This window comes from Aethalodelphis obliquidens, unplaced genomic scaffold (genome assembly GCF_003676395.1).
Source record: "Aethalodelphis obliquidens isolate GAN/ISIS:26980383/991018 unplaced genomic scaffold, ASM367639v1 scaffold15, whole genome shotgun sequence".
In the NCBI taxonomy this organism is placed as follows: domain Eukaryota; kingdom Metazoa; phylum Chordata; class Mammalia; order Artiodactyla; family Delphinidae; genus Aethalodelphis; species Aethalodelphis obliquidens.
Window position 1 is genome coordinate 10370075 of NW_020837959.1, and position 21556 is coordinate 10391630.

Sequence of the window (21556 nt, forward strand, 5' to 3'; positions counted from 1 at the left end):
AAAACAACCATGGGCCAAACTTAAAAAAACTTACAGGCTGAGATAAATGAGCCAGAAACAAATAAAAAATAAATAGATTGAAAAAAAATCAGAACGTAGTAACAAAGTGCCCTAAACAAACATTGGTTATTAATTTTGCAAATTCTGTTAAATACCCCAACTAAACCATCCAGTATTCATTGTGCCTTGAATAAAATAAAAATATACTGTAGTCACTTCAAATTGCATTCAGAATCGTATTACAAGCTATTAGTCTCATCATGACATAACAGTCTCCATTTTAATCAAAAACATGATTTCCCAGCTAATTATCTAATTAGACATTTTCATTATAAAGACATATTTTTAATCAAAATCAAATTAATCTTTAAAAGGCAAAATTCTGCCACTTCTAAAGATGTTCACAAGAATAGAATACAAGCTAAAAAAGTTATTTCAAGCAGGAGTATTGTAAGTTTTGAGCAAAAATTACTGAGGTTAATAACTATACAAACTATAAATATGTATTACCATTGGTCTCAAAATGCATCTAGATATATAAATTCTTCCACAGTAAATGAAAATCAGTCTCATGGTATAATCTCATAAGCACAATGTTGAGAAAAGAAACCAAATATAAAAATCATACAATATAATCCCACTGATTTAAAGTTTAAAAAAGAAACAGGCAAAATTAATTCTATTTCCTAGGTGTGCATAAATAAAAGGAAGAGCTATCCAGAAATATAAGGAGATATTTAGAATTCAGTCAGAATAGTAAATAAGAAGATGGAAGTGGAATCACTGAGAAGGGGAAGAAGTTGAGGGGCGGGGGTAAGAAGCGCTGGGCATTTCGGTACTTCCCGATCCTACTGAGGCTTACGTGAACTCTTGCTTTTAATAATTTTTTCAACTACACATTTGTATTCTATGTAATGTTCTGTATGTGTATGTTAGTTTACAATTTAAATCCAAGAAAAGGGGGAAGAAGGAAGGAAATAAAGCCACTAGTTACAGCACCAGTGGCTTCCAGAGACCTTGACTGAAACTGAGGAAGCATGTCCCTAAAGTCAAATTCCAGGGCAGCCGCTTGATTTCTCAACCTCATAACTGTGGCAGAGGCGTCAGTTCCTCTAGAAGCCAGTTCTGACGGTCATTCCTGCAAGTTCACTCTAGATACCCTTCCTTCCTCCATCCCTTCCAATGACTGGTAAGCCCTTAATCCCTTTCTATTTATCATATCTAGAGTAGTTTCTTTTATCAGCACATGAACCCTAACTAATGCACTTCATCAAGAAAGTTCAAGAAAAAAAAAAAGGAATTTCCAATATGAAGTATTAACAGTAACAAAGCAGAAGGGCTAGACACTGACCATTAAATTAACCTGATACTTATCTGTCATTTCCAACAGATTTCTTAGCACAAGCATAAAAACTAAATATTTAACACTTTAAGGAGTTGATTTTTAGCTTTTATAACACAAGAAGGGGTGGTGAAGAAGGGAAAAGTATAGAGGCGTGGAGAGGAATGAAAACCAGAGTTTCTGTTACCTGGAGCCTCGTATTCATTTCCAAGAAATAAAAATTCTTTTTTGAGTCCACAAGGAATTCTACGGTTCCAGCAGAAGAATAATTTACTGCTTTGGCAAGGGCTACAGCTTGTTCTCCCATTGCTCTTCGAGTCTCAGAATCCAGAAAAAGGCTGCAAATAAGAAAGAGTAATTTCCTACATTTTGAACAAAAATTAAGTAATCTTTTGTGTGCATTACATAAAAATTTTCTTAAAGTTTACTCAGATATGATCATCTGTATCAACTTAAGATTTCATATTATATGCTTTATATATGCTTATAATGTATGTTTATTGTGTTATTAAGCATAACATGTTTAAATAAATCAACTTAAGATTTTTATAAAACATCTGAACTTTCCACACTACACTGCAACTTCAATCAATCTATAAAATATACAGTTACTTTAGCACAAGTAGTTGTTTCCTATGAGTAAAATTTAACATATATATTCATAATTTCTCCAAGTAAGATTGGAAGTCGTGCCCTATAGAGAAAACATGTGTTAGGTGAGCTTCCTTCAGGCAAGCATTATAGCGCTGCGGGCCAGGATGGTGAGTTCAAGGTTAATGAATCAATAGTATGTATTAAAATAAGGTGTCTTTCAACAGAAACACATACAAAACAAGGTTATGTATTAATCGGTCGATGAAAATGTTCTGACCAGAGGCTCACAGAAACTTAATTCTGTATTTCCCCTAGGAGCAATGCTTCAGTATTTATTAATTCAGTGTTCACAGTGACTTTATAAAATATAACTACCACAGGACTTCCCTGCTGGCGCAGTGGTTAAGAATCCGCCTGCCAGTGCAGGGGACATGGGTTCAAGCCCTGGTCGGGGAAGATCCCACGTGCCACAGAGCAACTAAGCCCATGTGCCGCAAATACTGAGCCTGCGCTCTAGAGCCCGTGAGCCGCAACTACTGAGCCCACGTGCCACAACTACTGAAGTCCTCGTGCCTAGAGCCTGTGCTCTGCAACAAGAGAAGCCACCGCAATGAGAAGCCCATGCACTGCAGCAAAGAGTGGCCCCTGCTCGCTGCCAACTAGAGAAAGCCTGCACACAGCAACGAAGACCCAACACAGCCAAAAATTAATTAATTATTTAAAAAAAACATAACTACCACAAATAACAAGAATCCACTGTACATCTAATAAATCCTCAAAACTTTTGTTTCACAATAAAAAAGCACCTTCCAGCAGGCAAGTAAAAGGGTTTCAATGAACCCCGAAAAGAATATTATCAAATCATTTCTGCATTTTCACATATTTTGCTTCTATGCAAAAAAGGTTCTGAGAAATAAAACACTGACTACTTTTCTATTTGTGGATTAAAATTATTCTCAAATGTGTAAGATTTAGATGACATTTTATGAACTTTTTATTATGGAAGAATATAATGAACTTGCACATACCTGTTTCCCATATGTAACAATTATTACTACATAGCTATTCTTGTTTTGTCTATGCTGCATGTCCACTTTTCTACCAGTCCCCCCCCCCCTTTTTTTTTTGGCTGTGCCACACAGCTTATGGGATCTCAGTTCCCCGACGGGACTGAACCCAGGCCACGGCAGTGAAAGTCCGGAATCCTAACCACTAGGCCATCAGGGAACTCCATTTTTTTTTTCTTTTTTAAAGCAAATCCCAAATTAGGTATTACTTCTTCCATAAAAAAAACTTCCGTATCTGTTTCTATAAGTACTCTTTTATAACATAATCACACTTTTAAAATTAACAAGAACTCCTTAATAGCTTTAATATCCAGTTAGTATTCAAATTTCCTGGATTATCTTGTAAATATCTTTTTAGAGCTAATAACTTTGAATCAGGATCCAAATAAGATCTAGCCACTGCATTTGACTGGTTTTTAAATCTTTATGATTCTTTTAACTTGTAATGTCCTCTTCTTTTTTTTTTAAGCCAAGGATCTGGTCATTTTCCTGTCTCATTCCTCTACATGCAATGTTCACAAGGTCTTTTAACATTACATTTCTATTTCTTGTAAACTGCTGATTAGATCTAGAGCCTTGAATAGATTCAGGTTTGACTGGTTGAAGGGGAGGCAAGGATACGTCACAGGTGGGAAGTGTACTTCATACTGTCTCCCGGTTGATGACATTAGGATTCATCATTGGATTCAGATGTTATGAATCTTATCTACCTATTATAAATAACAGCTCTGCATTAACCTAACAGATACAGGCATAGATGACATTTCAACAATAATGGCTGACAAAATTAATGCAACCAAAAAGAAAAAAAAGGAAATGCAACTAAAGATTAGCATCGTAACATTTGGATAATCTCAAGCACAGGTGAGTAGAACTATTTTTGTCCTGTCTGGTCTTATTCTTTCCCTTGTCATAAACTCTGCTGGTGATACTCAGAGCTGCAAGCAAGCTCACCACTGCACTCAAAGCACAGAGGGAGATTCTTACTCCAGGAATTGAAAACTGCATATTCCATTTATTTTAATATTTCACAATACACAAATACGTATCAAGTCACTATTAACAATCGGTTCTAGTTTTTTTTCCTACTGCTTTAAGTTTTCCTTGGATTTTTCTCTCAATTAATAGATGAGATGTTCATATGAAAAACTTACATTTCTAGAGAAAGAAAGGAAACAAATAAAAATCAAGGTTCCCAGTCTGTGAAAGATTTCTATCCCAGGTAAGACTTGAGTGGATTTCCAATAAAAAGAGAAAGTTAATTATATTGGAAGTGTTAAGACAAGAAGATAAGAAAACATAAGACTGCAAAAGTGGTGTGTCAGAGACTATTACTGTTCTACCATCATCCCCTGTCCCCTTTTTCCATTCAACTATCTGGGCACATGGTGACTTCGGGAAAACAGACATATCCCAGACGCCCTAGGAAAGTACCTAACTTCGGATCACTGCCAAGTCAACAACGCTGGCAGGTTCTAGGACTCTTCCTAAAGACATAGAACATTCCTTTTGGTTCTCTTCTTCCATTCGTCTTACATGGGCCAAGAGATAAAGGGCTACACCCCATGTAGGCCACAAAGGGCTGTTCTTCACAGCATGGTGAAGATGGGAAGGACTCTGAAAGGTGCATGTTTTGGGGGAGGAAATCAGGGTATGAAGATGGACAAATGAAGGTTGAGATGCCCATTAGATATCAAAATGTAGGTGTTGAGTAGACTGTTGGATATTTAAATCTATAATTTGGGGGGGGGATATAGGATTTGATTTTTAACAATACTCTGTGATTTTAAAAATCCACTCATATTCAGACCTAATCTTTTCAGAAATCACACACGCACATTTTTTCAAGGCACACTGGCTATGCTGATTAAGCTACAATTGGTTATATTCCTTAATGTCTAGTTACTAAATATACCAATGAACACTCAACTGGGGATTTTTAAGAACTAAGAGGAAACCAGAATATATATAAATACCAAACTAGCATCAAAGTAGAAACGAAGCTCCATGAAATTGCTACACCAAACACATGACAGGTGGCTTGGAGAAGTGCCCAAAGTAGTTCCGATGAATCAAGGAATCTCTAAGAACCATGTCCCAAAAGCCTTTTCATGGTAGGATAAACTCGGGAAATTCAGGATCAACTTTATGAAACTTTTGCCAACTGGAGAGCCTAGAAGGTAGGTATCCCAGAAATTCCACATGCTCAGACACACCAACAGGGTCTAGGCTACCTAGAAGACTATGGGAGTCAGAGTGGGTTATCACCCCACTTTTTCCTCTAATGAAACCCCAACTTCTTGTTCAAGTATTCTCTCACTTGCATGCACTGAAGTACTGAGAAAGATCAAGTGGCAAATTCTTAATTATAAAAATATACATTAAGACCACTTCAAACTAAAAAGCTTCTACACAGCCAAGGAAACTATCAACAAAATGAAAAGGTAACCTACTGAATAGAAGAAAATATTTGCAAATCGTATGTCTGATAAGGGGTTAGTACTCAATATACATAAAGAATTCATACAACCCAATAACAGGAAAAAAATCTGATTTTAAAATGGGCAAAAGATCTAAATAGACACTTTTCCAAAGAAAACACACAGATCGCCAATGCACACATGTAAATGTGCTCAACATCACTGATCATCAGGGAAATGTACATCAAAACCACAATGAGATATCACCTCACACCTGCTAGGATGGCTATTATCAGAAAGACAAGAAATAACAAGTGTTGGCAAGGATGTGAAGAAAAGGGAACCCTTGTGCACTGTTGGTAGGAATGTAAATTGGTGCAGCCATTATGGAAGAGAGTATGGAAGTTACTTTAAAAGTTAAAAACAGAACTACCATATGATCCAGTAATTCCACTTCTGGGTATATATCCAAAGAAAACAAAAACACAAACTTGTAAAGAAACATGCACCCCCATGTTCACTGCAGCATTATTTATAATAGCCAAGACATGGAAACAACCTAAGTGTCCACTGATGTATGGATGAAGCAATGTGGTATATATATATGTATGTATATTATATATATGTATATATATACACATACCACATACACATATGCAGTGGAATATTATTCAACCATAAAAAAGAATGAAATCTTGGCAATTCCCTGGCAGTCCAGTGGTTAGGACTCCGTGCTTTCACTGCCAAAGGTGCAGGTTCAATCCTTCGTCAGGGAACTAAGATCCTACAAGCTGCATAGCCAAAAAAAAAAACCCCAAAACAAAAAAGGAATGAAATATCGCCATTTGTGACAACATGGATGGACTTTGAGGGCATTATGCTAACTGAAATAAGTCAGACAGAGAAAGACAAACACTGTATGATCTCAGTTATACGTGGAATCTTAAAAAAAAAAACAACAACAAGCTCATAGATGCAGAAATCAGATTGACGGTTGAGGGGGAGGGGGACATAAACAGTACAAACTTCCAGCTATAAATAAGTCGTTGAGATGCAATGTACAGCATGGTGACTACAGATAATACTGTATTGCTTATTTGACAGTTGCTAAGAGAGTAGCTCTTAAAAGTTCTCATTACAAAAAAAAAAAATTCTGTTAACTATACATGGTGACGGATGTTAACTAGACTTCCTATGGTGATTTCACAGTATATACAAATATCGAATCGTTATATTGTAAACCTTAAACTAATATAATATAGTTGACCCCTGAACAACACAGGTTTGAACTGCAAGGATCCACTTACACTTTTCAATACTAAATATTACAGTACTACAAGATCCAAGGTCAGTTGACTGCAGATACAGAGGAACCACATATACAGAGGGCTTACTTTAAACGTTATATGTGGATTTCCAATTGCATGGAGGGTCAGCATCCTTAACAACTGTGCTGTTCAAGAGATAATTATGTGTCAATTATACCTCAATGAGGAGAATTTTTAATATATACACACTAATACATTCTACTATTACTATTAAAGCAATTTTAGCTAATAAAATGGGAAAGAAATATGTGAAATATATAAAAATCAGACTACTATAAAGTTTCCCTGGGAGAAGCTCTTACCTTGGTGCTTCCTCTACCACCTTCTGATTTCTTCGCTGAATTGAGCACTCTCTTTCATTGAGCCACAAAGCATTCCCATGTTTATCACCTAAAACCTGAAAGAGCAATAATACCACTTGAAAAATTACAGAGCCATCTCCATAGCATATGTGCCCAATTAACATTTTCTCCATGCAACACCCCTTGGATTTTAATACTCCAACCTCATAAAACATATATACCTCTCAAATACAGTCTTCTTTTGGTTGACATTAGTGGAGGAAAATTTTATATTTACCACTCCAAAACTCAGCTGAACACTTTTATTAAAGACTTGAGGAAAAAATTCTCATCTTACATTTCCAATACACTGGGTAAAATATGAGAATCAATTGTACCAATTTTGTGAGGGACGATGAGTATCAATAAAGGGAATATATTCTAGATTTCAAGGGCACGTAGGAGAGCCACAGGATTATTACAAACATCTGTTTGTTGTTAATATTATCACGTCTGTTGATCAGGAAATGCTATTTCACTTACAACCAGTATGTGGTCTGTTACTTATATATGGATATTTTTACTGTGCTTTATTTTTGTTATAAGAAACTGGTAAAAGGTCTGGGGTTAATATATAACATTATGCTTTTTCCCATTTGTAATAATGGGAAATAAACTGGAGTTTTTAATTTTAATAAAAATTTTAATAAAAATATATCCCAAATACTGAATGGGACATACTTTTACTTTAAAAAAAAAAAATCACTGTTTATCTGAAATTCAAATTTAACATATATCTTATTAGCTAAATCTGGAAACAGTAAAACATGCGCTTTATTAATGTTTTTGCATAGAATACTTGATCAGAAATAGATTAATCTATTTTCATGATTAAGGAGTAGATGCATACTATTGAATGCATATATTTAAGTTCACGGGGGTAAAAGCTCTTCTAGAAGCCAAAATCAAGGCACTAACTTAAGCTCCAAACAGCTATGCCACCTCTCTGGGCAAGTCACTGTTTTCCCATGCATTATAAACAGTAGATAATGTCATCTTAATATTTTATATGGCTGCTGAAAACATCAAATCAAAAGAGATCATGGTTTAACAAGTATAATAAACTATAAAATGAACAGTTAATAAATGACTACAAGGTTAATTTTTAGGAAACAAAACCTACCAAACCTCAAGAATGCTTCCAAACAAAGGAAAACATTACAGTAATGAAATGCCAGTAAGCTGGAATTTTATTTCTAAGACTCAAAGGTGACTGCATGAAGTACATCTAGAACTATTTTTAAACGTTAAATTTATTCTACCTCCTTTTTTATTCTAATTGACGTGGAAGTGAAAGTAGACTTAGTCTCCAAGAAATAAAGCCACAATAACCAAGAATTCTTAGAAACATTTTCAACTGTAAAATATCAGATTCAAATATACCCAGAATCAAGTCTGTTTTTCCCTGAAGTCTGTGTAACTGTGCCGCACAGCTTGTGGGATCTTAGTTCCCAGGCCAGGGCAGTGAAAGTGCCAAGTCCTAACCACTGGACAACCAGGGAATTCCATTAATCAAATGAAGAGACAAAGTAACCAGAAAACATCATAAGTAAAAAGTGCTTGTAAGGGAAGTTAATACTTAAACACATCATGAGTTTTTTAAATTTTTAATATAGCCCTTTACAGATATGCACGTACTGAATATGGAAAGATCTCCCAGATATACTGCTTACTGAAAAAGCTTTATCATAATAGACTGCTCCACATAATGGCAAGCCCTTTAACATCCATGGATCCAGCCCATAAAATGCCATCAGTGCCCTGGTTTAAACCACACAGAGCTGTGCCATTCTTATTGCCAGTACACAGTTTCAGCCCGAGAAAGAAGGGAGTATGTGATAGCTTGTGTGAAAAACAATAGTTGATATACATGTATATACTTCACAGACTATGGCAGGATATTCAAAAAACAGTAACAGTGCCTGCTTCTAGGGATAGAAACCAGGGGACTTGGAGACAAGGGTGAAAGAAGGCTTACTTTTCATTGAATACCCTTTATCATATGCACAAATTATCTAACATTAATTAATTAAAACTGAAGAAAACAAGTAAAAAACCTTCCAAGTGTAGATCAGATATGGGAAACATCTGTGTTGCCTATTTAAGTTACTGGGAGATATTTTCACCTAAGTTTAAAAATATCGGCTAGGATATAAGCCATGGTTAATTAAAATAAACTAAAAGCTTATGTAGAAATATAATTATTTGAAACAACTGAACAAACATTTACTGAGTATTAGTAATGTGAAGGACACTGCCTGGTTGCTAGGGAAAACAAATGAGATAAGATCCAGCCTCTGTCCTCAAGGACTTCTTCGTCTATGAGGAAAGTCTGATAGCTAAAGATAAAATGGTGTAAGTGGTCTTCGAATAGCACAAATAAGTGCTAGATGGGGAATATAGAAAAGGGGGGAAAATTAATTTTACCTCTAGGATCTTACAGGAAGGGTAGCCCAAATATCTCCCCTAAATTACAGACTTAAATATCCAACAGTCTACTCAACACCTACATTTTGATATCTAATGGGCATCTCAACCTTCATTGGTCCATCTTCATACCCTGATTTCCTCCCCAAAAACATTTACCTCTCACAGTCTTTCCCTTCTCAGTAAGACAGTCCCATTCCTATAATTCGTCAGGCCAAAAGCCTAAAACTATCTTTGATGCCTTATTTTTTTCTTATACATCACATCTGATCTTTAGAAAATCTGGTCTACCTTCACAAAATATCCAGAATTCAATCACATCTCACCACCTCCACCACACGCTGGCCCAAGGTGCTACCCTCTCCCACAAGAATTATTACAAAACCCTCCAAAGGGATCTCTCAGCTTAAATTTCTGGGTTTTGATTGCTAAGAACCATTGAATACTGTGTGCCTCCCTTTTTCTACCTTGTTGAATAGGGGGTATTCATTGCAGTGTCATATCCTTTACTCATCATTGTATTTTTGATAACTGAGTGTCACACTGTCTTTAAATACAGAGATCTTCACATCACAAAAACTGCTCTTGAGAAACCATACACAAGAAGTCTCGTCTATACCTGAACCAAGTCTGAATATGAGATTCTGGTCTTGGAAGGAAGGTAGGTATATTCTGCCTATGGAAGGACATGAGCATTGGGGGCCGTAGAAAGGGTTGTGATAACTAGTATCCAAAAATAGCCCTGAATATAACAAACCCTGGTATGCGCACCCTTGCATAAGCACTTATGGCAATGATTCTAGGCTGGCCAAGTGACTTGCAAAATGCAACAAAAGTGCTCCTGTGCCACCTAAACTTTAAAAGACAGAATGGCTACTTCACATAGCTCTGATACTCAATATAAGAGGTCTGGATATCCTGATAGAAATTCCACATGGAGAAGTCATGTGGAAATGCCCCAAGAATGAATAAAGAGAGAAAGAGAGAGGCCCACCTGTCCCATGTCTTGGCTGACCTCACCTTCAAGTCAATCCTCCAAGGCACTAACATTGGATGTTCCAAACCAGTCAAGCCCCAACATGACTACTGCCCCAGTGGACAGACACCTAGTGAGGCAAAAGATGTGCCCAGCCAAACCAAATCAACCCACAGAATTATAAGAAATAGTTAAATGTTGTGTAGTTTTTTTCATTGTGGCAAAATATAGGTAAAATTTACCATTGTAAACTTTTTTTTTTTTTTTTTGCGGTACGCGGGCCTCTCACTGCTGTGGCCTCTCCCGTTGCGGAGCACAGGCTCCGGACGCGCAGGATCAGCGGCGATGGCTCATGGGCCCAGCCACTCCGCGGCATGTGGGATCTTCCCAGACCGGGGCATGAACCTGCGTCCCCTGCATCGGCAGGCGGACTCTCAACCACTGCGCCACCAGGGAAGCCCCATTGTAACCATTTTTAAGTGTACAACTCAGTGGCATTAAATAAGTACATTCACATTGTTGTACAACCTTAAATGTTTCAAATCACTGTATTTTGGGATGGTTAATCACTCAGCAATAGATAACCAAAACACAAAAAATAAACAAGTGGATTTAAAAAGGACACTGGATACAAGATTAATACATAAAATTCAATTGTTGCTACATATAAGCAACAATCAATAGGTAAATGAAATTTAGAAAATAACATTTATAATAGTGTCAAAACGTATCAGACATCCAGGAATAAATCTAATGAAAGATAGATAAAACCTCTACACTCCAAACTACAAAAAAATGCTGAGAGAAATTAAAGATATAAATACATGAAGAGATATTCTAGTTCATGGCTTATAAAACTCAATATTGTTAAGATGTTAATTCTCCCCAGAATAATCTCTAGATTCAATATAATCCAAATCCCATCTGATGTGGGGAGAGGGTGGGAATGTAGGTAGAAGGTAGAGACAGATTGACAAGACGAAGTCTAAAGGTTACAGGGAAACTCAAAGAATATAAAAAAAAGCCAACATTATCTGAAGAAAAACAATAAATTTAGAGCACTTACAGTACCAGATTTTTACACTTACTACAAAAGCAAAATAATTAAGACAGTGACCAAATGTCACTTAATTTACAGCAAATGTACACCACAATAAATGACGCTGGAAAAATTGGGTATGAGAATGTAAGAAAATTTACTTTGACTCCATCTCACATCAAACAAACAAAAAATTCAAAGAGAGTAACAGGCCTAAATACCAAACCTAAAACAATAAAGCTCCTAACTTGGGTACGCAAATTGGACTTAAACTGGACTTCAACAAAATTGAGAACTTCTATTCCTTGAAAGACATTATTAATAAAGTGAATAGGTAAGTCACAGATGGGGGGAATATATGGGGGGGGGCGTGTGTGTGTATGGTGAAGGACTCATAATCAAAATAGATATAGAACCCTGAACACTCAATAATTCCAAAAAATCTAATTTGAAAAAGGGGGGCAAGGGTGAGACTTGAGCAGTCGCTTCACAAGATAAGATATCCAGTTTTGGTCAATCAACGTATAAAAACATGCTCAGCATCAATATTCATCAGGGAAACGCAAATTAAAAGAGATACTATTACATGTCCAACAAAATGGCTAAACATTAAAAAACTGAGAACACCAAATGTTGGAAAAGATGGCTGAACTGGAAACATTCATATATCATGGGCAGGAGTATATATTATTGATAGAACAACCACAGTATCTATTAGAACTAAACATAACCTGACCATGTAATTCAACAATCCCTCTCCTCAGTATATGCGAAAGTATATATGTTCAGAAAAAGACATAGCAGTTTATTCATAACATCAAAAAATGGAAACAACCTAAAGGTTCACCATCAGAAAAACGGATACATTGCAGGTTATTCAAATAATGGAACACCACAGAGCAATTTTTGAGTGAATGACAATGCACAGCCTCATGAACCTCAGATATGATGTTGTGTGAAAGAAGCCAGCACAAGCAAGTATGTATCATATGATTCCATTTATATGCAGTTTAAGAACAAACAAAAACAATCTATGGTATTAGATGTCAGAACAGCAGTTAATTTTGGTGGCTAAGGAGAAGGACTGACTGGAAGTGGTATGAAAGAATCTTTTGATATAACGGAAATGATCCATATACAGATCTGGATGGTTGTTACACAGTTATATATGTATATAAATAAATTTTTACTAAATTGCACACTTAGGTGGACTTCACTGTATATGTGATATTTCAATTTAGAATATATAAAAACAAAAACTAACAAACAAAACAAAATCTGCTAGCCTCAGAAAGAAATACATTACGTTCAATGTTTTAAAAATATAAATGGATTATATGTTTGCAATTTGTGTTTTCCACTCCGGAAGATTTGAGGATCTACATGAAGATTTCCTAACTAGAAATAATATCTATGTAAAGTGATGATTAAACTTAGAAAACACAATGACAAAATCTAAGACTTTGTTTTATTATGCCCCGTCAGAAAGTTACAAGGGCAGCAAATAACCTTTTATTTAATTTTCTGGAACTCTATCCACACAAAATTAAGAAAAAAATAATAATACTTTCATTTCAATATGATTTCTAATCTGATATTTATATTTTATCAATTTCAATTGTTACATATCAATTCATAGCCACAATGTGTAAAATTAGCACAAGGCATTTCTGACAGAAAAACAAAAATTTCGGCAGACTTTCCTTCTTCGTCTGTTTTATTTCAGAAAAAAACATTTTATTTTGCTGAAAGCCACACCTCCACAACCACTTTAAAAGATGGATTACAATCGTAATCTGAGTAGAAGAAATGATTTATTCATCTCTATCCAACAGCAGAACGCCTGCCACAATAAGCCACACAGACATCTGTGAACTGAAATGACATAAGCGTCCAGGTCAGGCACTTTTCTTTTAAAAATGCCCCAAAGTGGCCAAGTATCAGAAGGGGACTGAGTGCGCCTCTAGGTAGAATATATTCGGCCTGGACGGACATCTTGTGACTATCGCATTCTGGAGCTGGGCTTCTGTATCATTCCCCATCCAATCAACATTCTGGTACTTTGAAAAAAGGATACCAGACTCCAAAGGGAGGCGATCAACTTATGTACATTCTCTATTTCATACTTATTCGAACATACCGGAACTTTCACAATCATTCTAAATGTAAGAAAGGATGTGTTACCAGTCAGAATGGCCATCATCAAAAAATCTAGAAACAATAAATGCTGGAGAGGGTGTGGAGAAAAGGGAACCCTCTTACACTGTTGGTGGGAATGTAAATTGATACAGCCACTGTGGAGAACAGTATGGAGGTTCCTTAAAAAGCTACAAATAGAACTACCATATGACCCAGCAATCCCACTACTGGGCATATACCCTGAGAAAACCATAATTCAAAAAGAGTCATGTACCAAAATGTTCATTGCAGCTCTATTTACAATAGCCCAGAGATGGAAACAACCTAAGTGTCCATCATCGGATGAATGGATAAAGAAGATGTGGCACATATATACAATGGAATATTACTCAGCCATAAAAAGAGACGAAATTGAGCTATTTGTAATGAGGTGGATAGACCTAGAGTCTGTCATACAGAGTGAAGTAAGTCAGAAAGAGAGAGACAAATACCGTATGCTAACACATATATATGGAATTTAAAAAAAAAAAAATGTCATGAAGAACCTAGGGGTAAGACAGGAATAAAGACACAGACTTACTAGAGAATGGACTTGAGGCTATGGGGAGGGGGAAGGGTAAACGGTGACAAAGCGATAAAGAGGCATGGACATATATACACTACCAAACGTAAGGTAGATAGCTAGTGGGAAGCAGCCGCATAGCACAGGGAGATCAGCTCGGTGCTTTGTGACCGCCTGGAGGGGTGGGATAGGGAGGGTGGGAGGGAGGGAGACGCAAACGGGAAGAGATATGGGAATATATGTATATATATAACTGATTCATTTTGTTGTGAAGCTGAAACTAACATACCATTGTAAAGCAATTATACTCCAATAAAGATGTTAAAAAATAAAAAAATAAAAAAAAAAAAAAAAAAAAAAGAAAGGATGTGTTTCTAATAGGAGTAAGTAATATTATTTTAAAGTTATAATAATTCAAAAGATATCTTAAAATGTACCAACCTGGACTTCTATATGACGAGGGTTATCAATAAATTTTTCTATTAGTAGCCTATCATCACCAAAACTAGAAGCAGCTTCTTGAGATGAAAATCTAAAACCATCCCTGTAAAGAAAAACAAAACAGTCAAATGAACACAAAACAAATACAGCCCTCAATATAAAAGAAAACTAATTAAAGGTTTATTTGTGCTTACTTCTGAACAAAGCAGAGAAAAAGTCACTTATAATACACAAATAACTCAATTAATTTTGGTTGAACAACTCTTCTACTCACTAGCTCTGTGACTCTGGGTGAATGCTTTAATTTCCCTGATCCTAGATTTTTATAGAAACAAGAATACCAATACTTATTTCACCAACTGTTAAAAATGAGGTGTTTTTAATAAACCATACAAATCATATAAAACTTCATTTCTCTGACCTTACTATACCTTAATTCCACTAATAAAAATATATAAAAATGCATATACATTTGACTCAAAAGTCAGAAGATGCACACAAAAATGTAAAGGACCTAGACGACTGCACAACTGGGGCAAAGCCACAGCAAATACACTCAGTAAGAATACAAAAGGAGGGTCCTCAAGAAGACTCCCTGATATTTTAAATACACAACTTTAAAAGCAATGACCTCCCACACATCCATACAGATCATTACAATTTTATCTTCTTTAAAATTGTTCAAAAATAATAATTAAAAGAGAAAAGTTCGATTTTTTAAAATAAAAATATGAATTTAATTATTGCTTTGTATATTTTATTTCCAAACTATAACTTAAACATTATCATTATTAAAATATGCTTACTAAAGTCATACACGTTGAAATTTCACTCAGTCTATTAAAAACTCAAACTTCCTTACCTAACACTAACTAGAGTATGTTATATTCCATTCATGGATATACTCGAGTATAAAATTTAATTCCTTTTATATGTAATTAACAGTTTCTTAATCTTCAAATCAAATACCTGTATTTAATGTTCAACATTAAAATTCTTTTAATCCTTTCATTTGCAAACACTCCATCTGGCAATATTAGAAATAACTATCTCATTTGTTTGTGTGCTTGGAAAATACAACATTGCAAGTAAACACAGACTAGAAGGATAAATTTGAAAACATATTGCAAAAATTTCTATTTCTCAGCATTCTCAGAAAAAAGGTATCACGTTTTCTTAGTCCTCCATTACTCTCTTGATTTTAGGGAATGGTGTTCAGCTCTCAGGAGACTACAAATCTCGAAGAAATGAAAGCACAATGAATCATTGTTTTCAATACCATATAACTAACTTTTTATTAGGTGGGATACAATGATTCACAAGGAAAAAACATAGTACTTTACAGTTTGTCTCTGCTCTAATGATTTTAAAGTTTTCATTTTGCATTTAAATCAAAAATACCAAAAATTTAAAAAATCAAAGTCACCCAAATAAATTATCAGATTTGAAAGCATTACCAACATGTTTTAGAGCTCATGGAAAACTGCATTTAGATCATTTGTAGCACTCAGTAATACATTCATTCAATAAATACTTACTACTCATGAAACTATATGCCTGGCATATATATATGTGATGGAAATACAAAATTAAAACAGAAACTGCCCTCACAACACCTGAAGTCTAGTGAGGTTACTCCAAAATGTAGACATGATCAATTTTCCATGTATGCCATAACATTTCACTTAAATTGGCATAAGGCAGCAATCCCACTACTGGCATATACCCTGAGAAAACCATAATTCAAAAAGAGTCATGTACCACAATGTTCACTGCAGCTCTATTTACAACAGCCAGGACATGGAGGCAACCTAAGTGTCCACTGACAGATGAATGGATAAAGAAGACGTGGCACATATATATACAATGGAATTTTACTCAGCCATAAAAAGAAACGAAAAAAACAAATACCGTATGCTAACACATATACATGGAATCTAAAAAAAAAAAAATGGTTCTGAAGAACCTAGGGGTAGGACAGGAATAAAGATGCAGACGTAGAGAATGGACCTGAGGACACGGGGAGGGGGAAGGGTAAACTGGGATGAAATGAGAGAGTGGCATGGACATATATACACTACCAAATGTAAAATCAATAGCTAGTGGGAAGCAGCCGCATGGCACAGGGAGATCAGCTCAGTGCTTTGTGTCCACCTAGAGGGGTGGGATGGGGGGGTGGGATAGGGAGGGTGAGAGGGACACCCAAGAGGGAGGAGATATGGGAATATATGTATATGTATAGCTGATTCACTTTGTTATACAGCAGAAACTAACAAACCATTGTAAAGCAATTATACTCCAAAAAAGATGTTAAATAAATAGGGACGAGGAAAAGAAAGCCAGAGATTATTATGAAAATATCTGAGTCTACTTTCAACAACCTCCATGACTCTTACCCTAATTTATTATACAACAAACACTGTACTTTTTAAAATCTTTCAGATGTTCTAAAGATTCTAAGATAAGTATAGATGTTACTTCCCTGAAGATGTTACAAGAGGGACACACTCCTTAAGATAAAAGAATAAAGCAAAATTATAAAGCAGAAACTAACACACCATTGTAAAGCAATTATACTCCAATAACAACGTTAAAAAAAAAAAAAGGAATAAAGCAATTAATGGCTACTAAGTTTTCCATCTGAAGAATGTTAAAATTTTTGTGGATTATGCACAAAAATGTCTTCCTCGAGGGAGGAAGGAGTAAATGCAGTGCAGCACAATATTAACAGTTGGTGACACCAGAAGACAAATATATGGGTGTTTTCTGGACTGTTCTCTCAATTTTTCCAAAGTTTTGATTTTTCCAAATTAACAGAGGAGCAAATTTTTAAAATGAGGGTCTTGTATCATTATATCAAATAATGTTATACCTTTGTTAACGTCAACAAAGTTTTAGAGATGGCTTATTTATCAAGTTGAAAAGAGTAATTTTAGGTAGAAAATTGTTTATGTATGTATTTTTACTAATTATATGAAAATATTTTGAAACAATGTGACATTTACTGACCAAGAAAGGGTTAACTTATTTACCAAAGATGCCCAATATATGAATAGATACAGCGATTTCCAAAATCACTGAATTCTAAATTAAAATCCATTGGTTAAAAGCAGCATAGCAAATCTCATTGCCAAGAAACTGAACAGTAATCCTACCATAAAAGAATATGTTACTAAGAGTAGCCCTGGAGAAATGACTGATAAGAAATATGAGATCCTAAGAACAATAATGAAAAATAAGTGCTAAGGCTTTCAGTGGAATGGCTATATAAGTGCCATATAAAAGGGGAAAACACTGTTAAAAAAACATTAAGAGTTCACAAAATACACATCTCTTATAAAACCATTAAGTTGTGTTTAACATCTTTATCACCTCATTCTTTACTACCAATAGACTGTAGCAGATTGTCTTTTCCAAACATGGCCACAACAGCATCTCCCATTCCATATGCTCTTCTAAGAAACTTGCCACTCCTTCACAAGGAAGTGAAGTCTAATGCCCCTCCCCTTGAATTCAGGTAGAATTTGTGCTCACTTGTAATCAACAAAATATGGTGAAGGCAAGCTGTGCGACTTATTAGACTGGGTCATAAAAAGTGATACAGCTTCCACTTGCACTTGAAACAAATACTCTTGGACCCCTGGGTCACTGTGTAAGAAGTCTAAAGTCACCATCCCGTGAGGAAGCCCAACCAAACCATGGAGATGTCCACTAACTCACAGGGGTTACAAATAAAGCACAAGAGATAGCTTCAACACCTGAACTTCAAAAGTCAAATAAGACGAATTATGTGGTAAAAATGGGGCTAAGTATGCCTCCTACCCTTATGCCTGCTTCAACCCACACACAACAACTAGCCAGCCCAACTTCAAACATTTCACATAGTTAACCAATGCTCTGCAAGTCTCCACTATCAAAAGGAACCACGCCAGGCAAAGAGTTCCAGAGAGAGGCTAAGAAGCAGACCATTCTTCAATTAAGCATCTCAGTTCTGAAGATAAACGCCCTCACTCTGACCTTAACTTCTTTGGCATTTCCTAAGAAATTTTCAAGTAAATTAGTGTTGCAGCATATCCATTTAATTCTTATAAATCTACACTAAGGCCAAAGAGAGAATAAGAGCAAAAAAATAAGGTAACTTAAACAGGGCCTGCAAGTCATCCTCAAGTACTCAAACTCTATATCCAATCACTCAGAAAATCCTGTTGCCTCTACTTTCAGAATTAAACTCTTTCTTACCACTTCCACCATTACACTGGTGAAAGCCACCATCACCATTATTTTGCGTGGATTATTTCAACCCAACGGGTTTCCCTGATTCCAGAGTTCATGATTCTGCCCCCTGTTAAGTCTATTGCCAAGAGAGCAACCAGTGATCCTTTTAAAACTCAAGTCGCAAAATCTTGACAACTGGTAAATCTGGATGATACGTATATAGAAGTTCATTGTATTCTTCTACATCTTTGCACGTTTGAAAATTTTTATAATTCAAAACATGTAAATAATGTTAGGAGTTTGTTGAAGTTCCATGATTGTGACTTCTCTACGCAAACCCTCCAGTAGCCCCCCATCTCACTAAGAATGGCCTATGAGGTCCTACACAATCGGCTCCCCATTTCCTTCTACTCCTCCCCCTGCCCCCACCAGCTGGCCAGCCCTGGATCTCTCCAGACACGCTACTGCGTCACAGCCTCCACACTTGCTCTTCCCTTGCCTGGATCCTAATCCCCACACTCTTCCTCCTCGCTCAAATGTGCCTTCTCAGCGAGGACAGCCCTGACAATCCTGCTTAGAATGGGAATTCCCTCCAACACTCCTCATGTCTCTTCCTTTCTTCCTTTACTTTTCTTATATTGCTTATCACCTTCCACAACAGGATATGATTTACTTTGATCTTGTTCATTGTTTGTCTCTTCCTACCGGAATGGGTTTCTGAACCTTGTTTATGTCGTGGATGCCTTTGGCAGTATCATGCAGTATAGGACCCTCTTGTCGAAATAAGGTTCAAAGTGATTTAAAATGTAGAAAAGAATATGCATAGGATTGCATAAGAAACAAATTATACTGAAATATAGGTATCAAAATATTTTTTAAAAAATTTGGGATATCATGTACTTGGTTCTTTATTCGTTAATAAGCTCCAACAACAAGTCTCACAATCACTGTAACTTAGAGATACCTGCAACAATGTAATGTGATAATATAAGGGATCTCTTAAACGGTGAAAAGTCCCACAGATACTACTACTATTGTAGCTTGTCTATACTGGAGGAAACACTAAATTCCAGTTAGAGGCTAATGAAAGAAATATGTACTTTTTTTCCTTATCCAGGCGCACAAACGTCCCTGAACTTTACGGGTCTGTGAATTCAAAGGTTAAGAACTCCTGATCCAGTTATCTACTGGATATAGAGGAATAGAGAAAGAGAACTGCATAGAGGAGTGGATTATTTTGTCTGTTTCTGTTCATTGCTGTATTCCTGGAACCTTACTAAAACACTGCCTGTCACACAGGAGGCTCTCCGTATCAAATATCTCAATAACAAATATCACCAATCCATGCAATGAGTTTATTTATGCTGGGTAAGTGTAAGATGGGAGAGGAGAATCTGACGTTACCTCAGTCAGTATCTGGTATCAGTGCCACACTGAACGTGAGACTGGGGCTGAAAGGTCTGTATTGGGCACATATTATCACCCCACCTCTAACACACAACCAAAGAAACAATGATGTCCTGAGAGAACTGTCTTCTAGAGTTAAAACTATCTGTACAAGTCTGCAGTGCAGTGTCTTCCCCTCAGATTTTAAAGGGTAATATATTGCCTCTAGGAGATTTTTACCTTGTATGTTCACTTTAGAACCTAATTTCTGAATTAGATTTGTATTGGATGACTTTCACATCAACTACTCCAGATTTCTCTCTTTCAGAGATTTCAGGGAATAGGAAGAAAGGGAAAAGAAAGGGAGAAAACAGAACTAACCATTTGGAAGATCAAATTACTTTTGGGTAGAGAAAGGGCAGGAAAGGCAACATTAACGATAATAATTCAGTGATTTTTTAAATTCCCCTCCTTCAAAAAATGACATAAATCTCTCTTGCTGCCAAACCTTGAAGTATGTAATACAAATCTGAATAGAGTCCCTTGAAACCTGCTTGTACTAGGCAGTTGTTCAAAAAAATTATTTTCTAATCCCCATGATGTTATCAATACATTAGGTTTTTAAATTTTTGTTTTAAAAGTTTCTTTTGATTTCTGAAACTACTACTAAGAAAGTGTTCTAAATTCATAAGAGTGCACTGCATATAAAGGACATACAATAATTTCAAATTCAAAAGGAAATATATTTCACACTATAAAGTTATAATAGTAGTTCACTGTTTTTATAGACAAGCAAAGGGAAGCAAATGCATACTAATAAACAGATAAAATTATGACTGCTTTCAAATATATATGGTTCAAATCTTTGATCACATTCAGAATTACACAGCCAAATGTTAGTAATTTTTGCCTAGAAGACAAAATCATGACAATAATTTTTAAAAATACACTGTAAAAAAGATAATCCTGTATTAATGTTTAAGAAAGTAAAAACCTTTCGATAATAGGATAATCATCATCAAAATATAAATAAGAAACTTTTCTGCATAATTTCAATTTTTCCTATCTAGAAGAGTAAAAATTAGATGATTATTATAACTATTCCATTATGCTTTTGGTATCTGTTTACTTGTCAGTTTAATAAAACTCTAGTAACTGCAATTTTCATCAAAAGTATATTTTGGACAGAATCTCACCTGGTCTCTTCATCATCCCAAGCGATTCGCATGCCTTTCCCACCACCACCTGCTGAGGCCTTGATCATAACAGGGTAGCCTAA

At 35.7% G+C, this 21556-nt stretch overlaps 1 protein-coding gene across 3 annotated transcripts in view; it reads right to left on the bottom strand.

Moving 5' to 3' along the window:
- The window catches only part of PCCA (propionyl-CoA carboxylase subunit alpha), a 357444-nt gene that overhangs the window by 206309 nt on the left and 129579 nt on the right, over positions 1–21556 (bottom strand). For all 3 annotated transcript variants that reach the window (XM_027115894.1, XM_027115896.1, XM_027115895.1), the window contains 4 exons: positions 21474–21552; positions 14677–14779; positions 7054–7148; positions 1530–1680 (listed from right to left, as the gene is read on the bottom strand). In XM_027115894.1, the coding sequence (XP_026971695.1) occupies positions 1530–1680; positions 7054–7148; positions 14677–14779; positions 21474–21552 (428 nt within the window). The remainder of the gene's footprint in view (positions 1–1529; positions 1681–7053; positions 7149–14676; positions 14780–21473; positions 21553–21556) is intronic.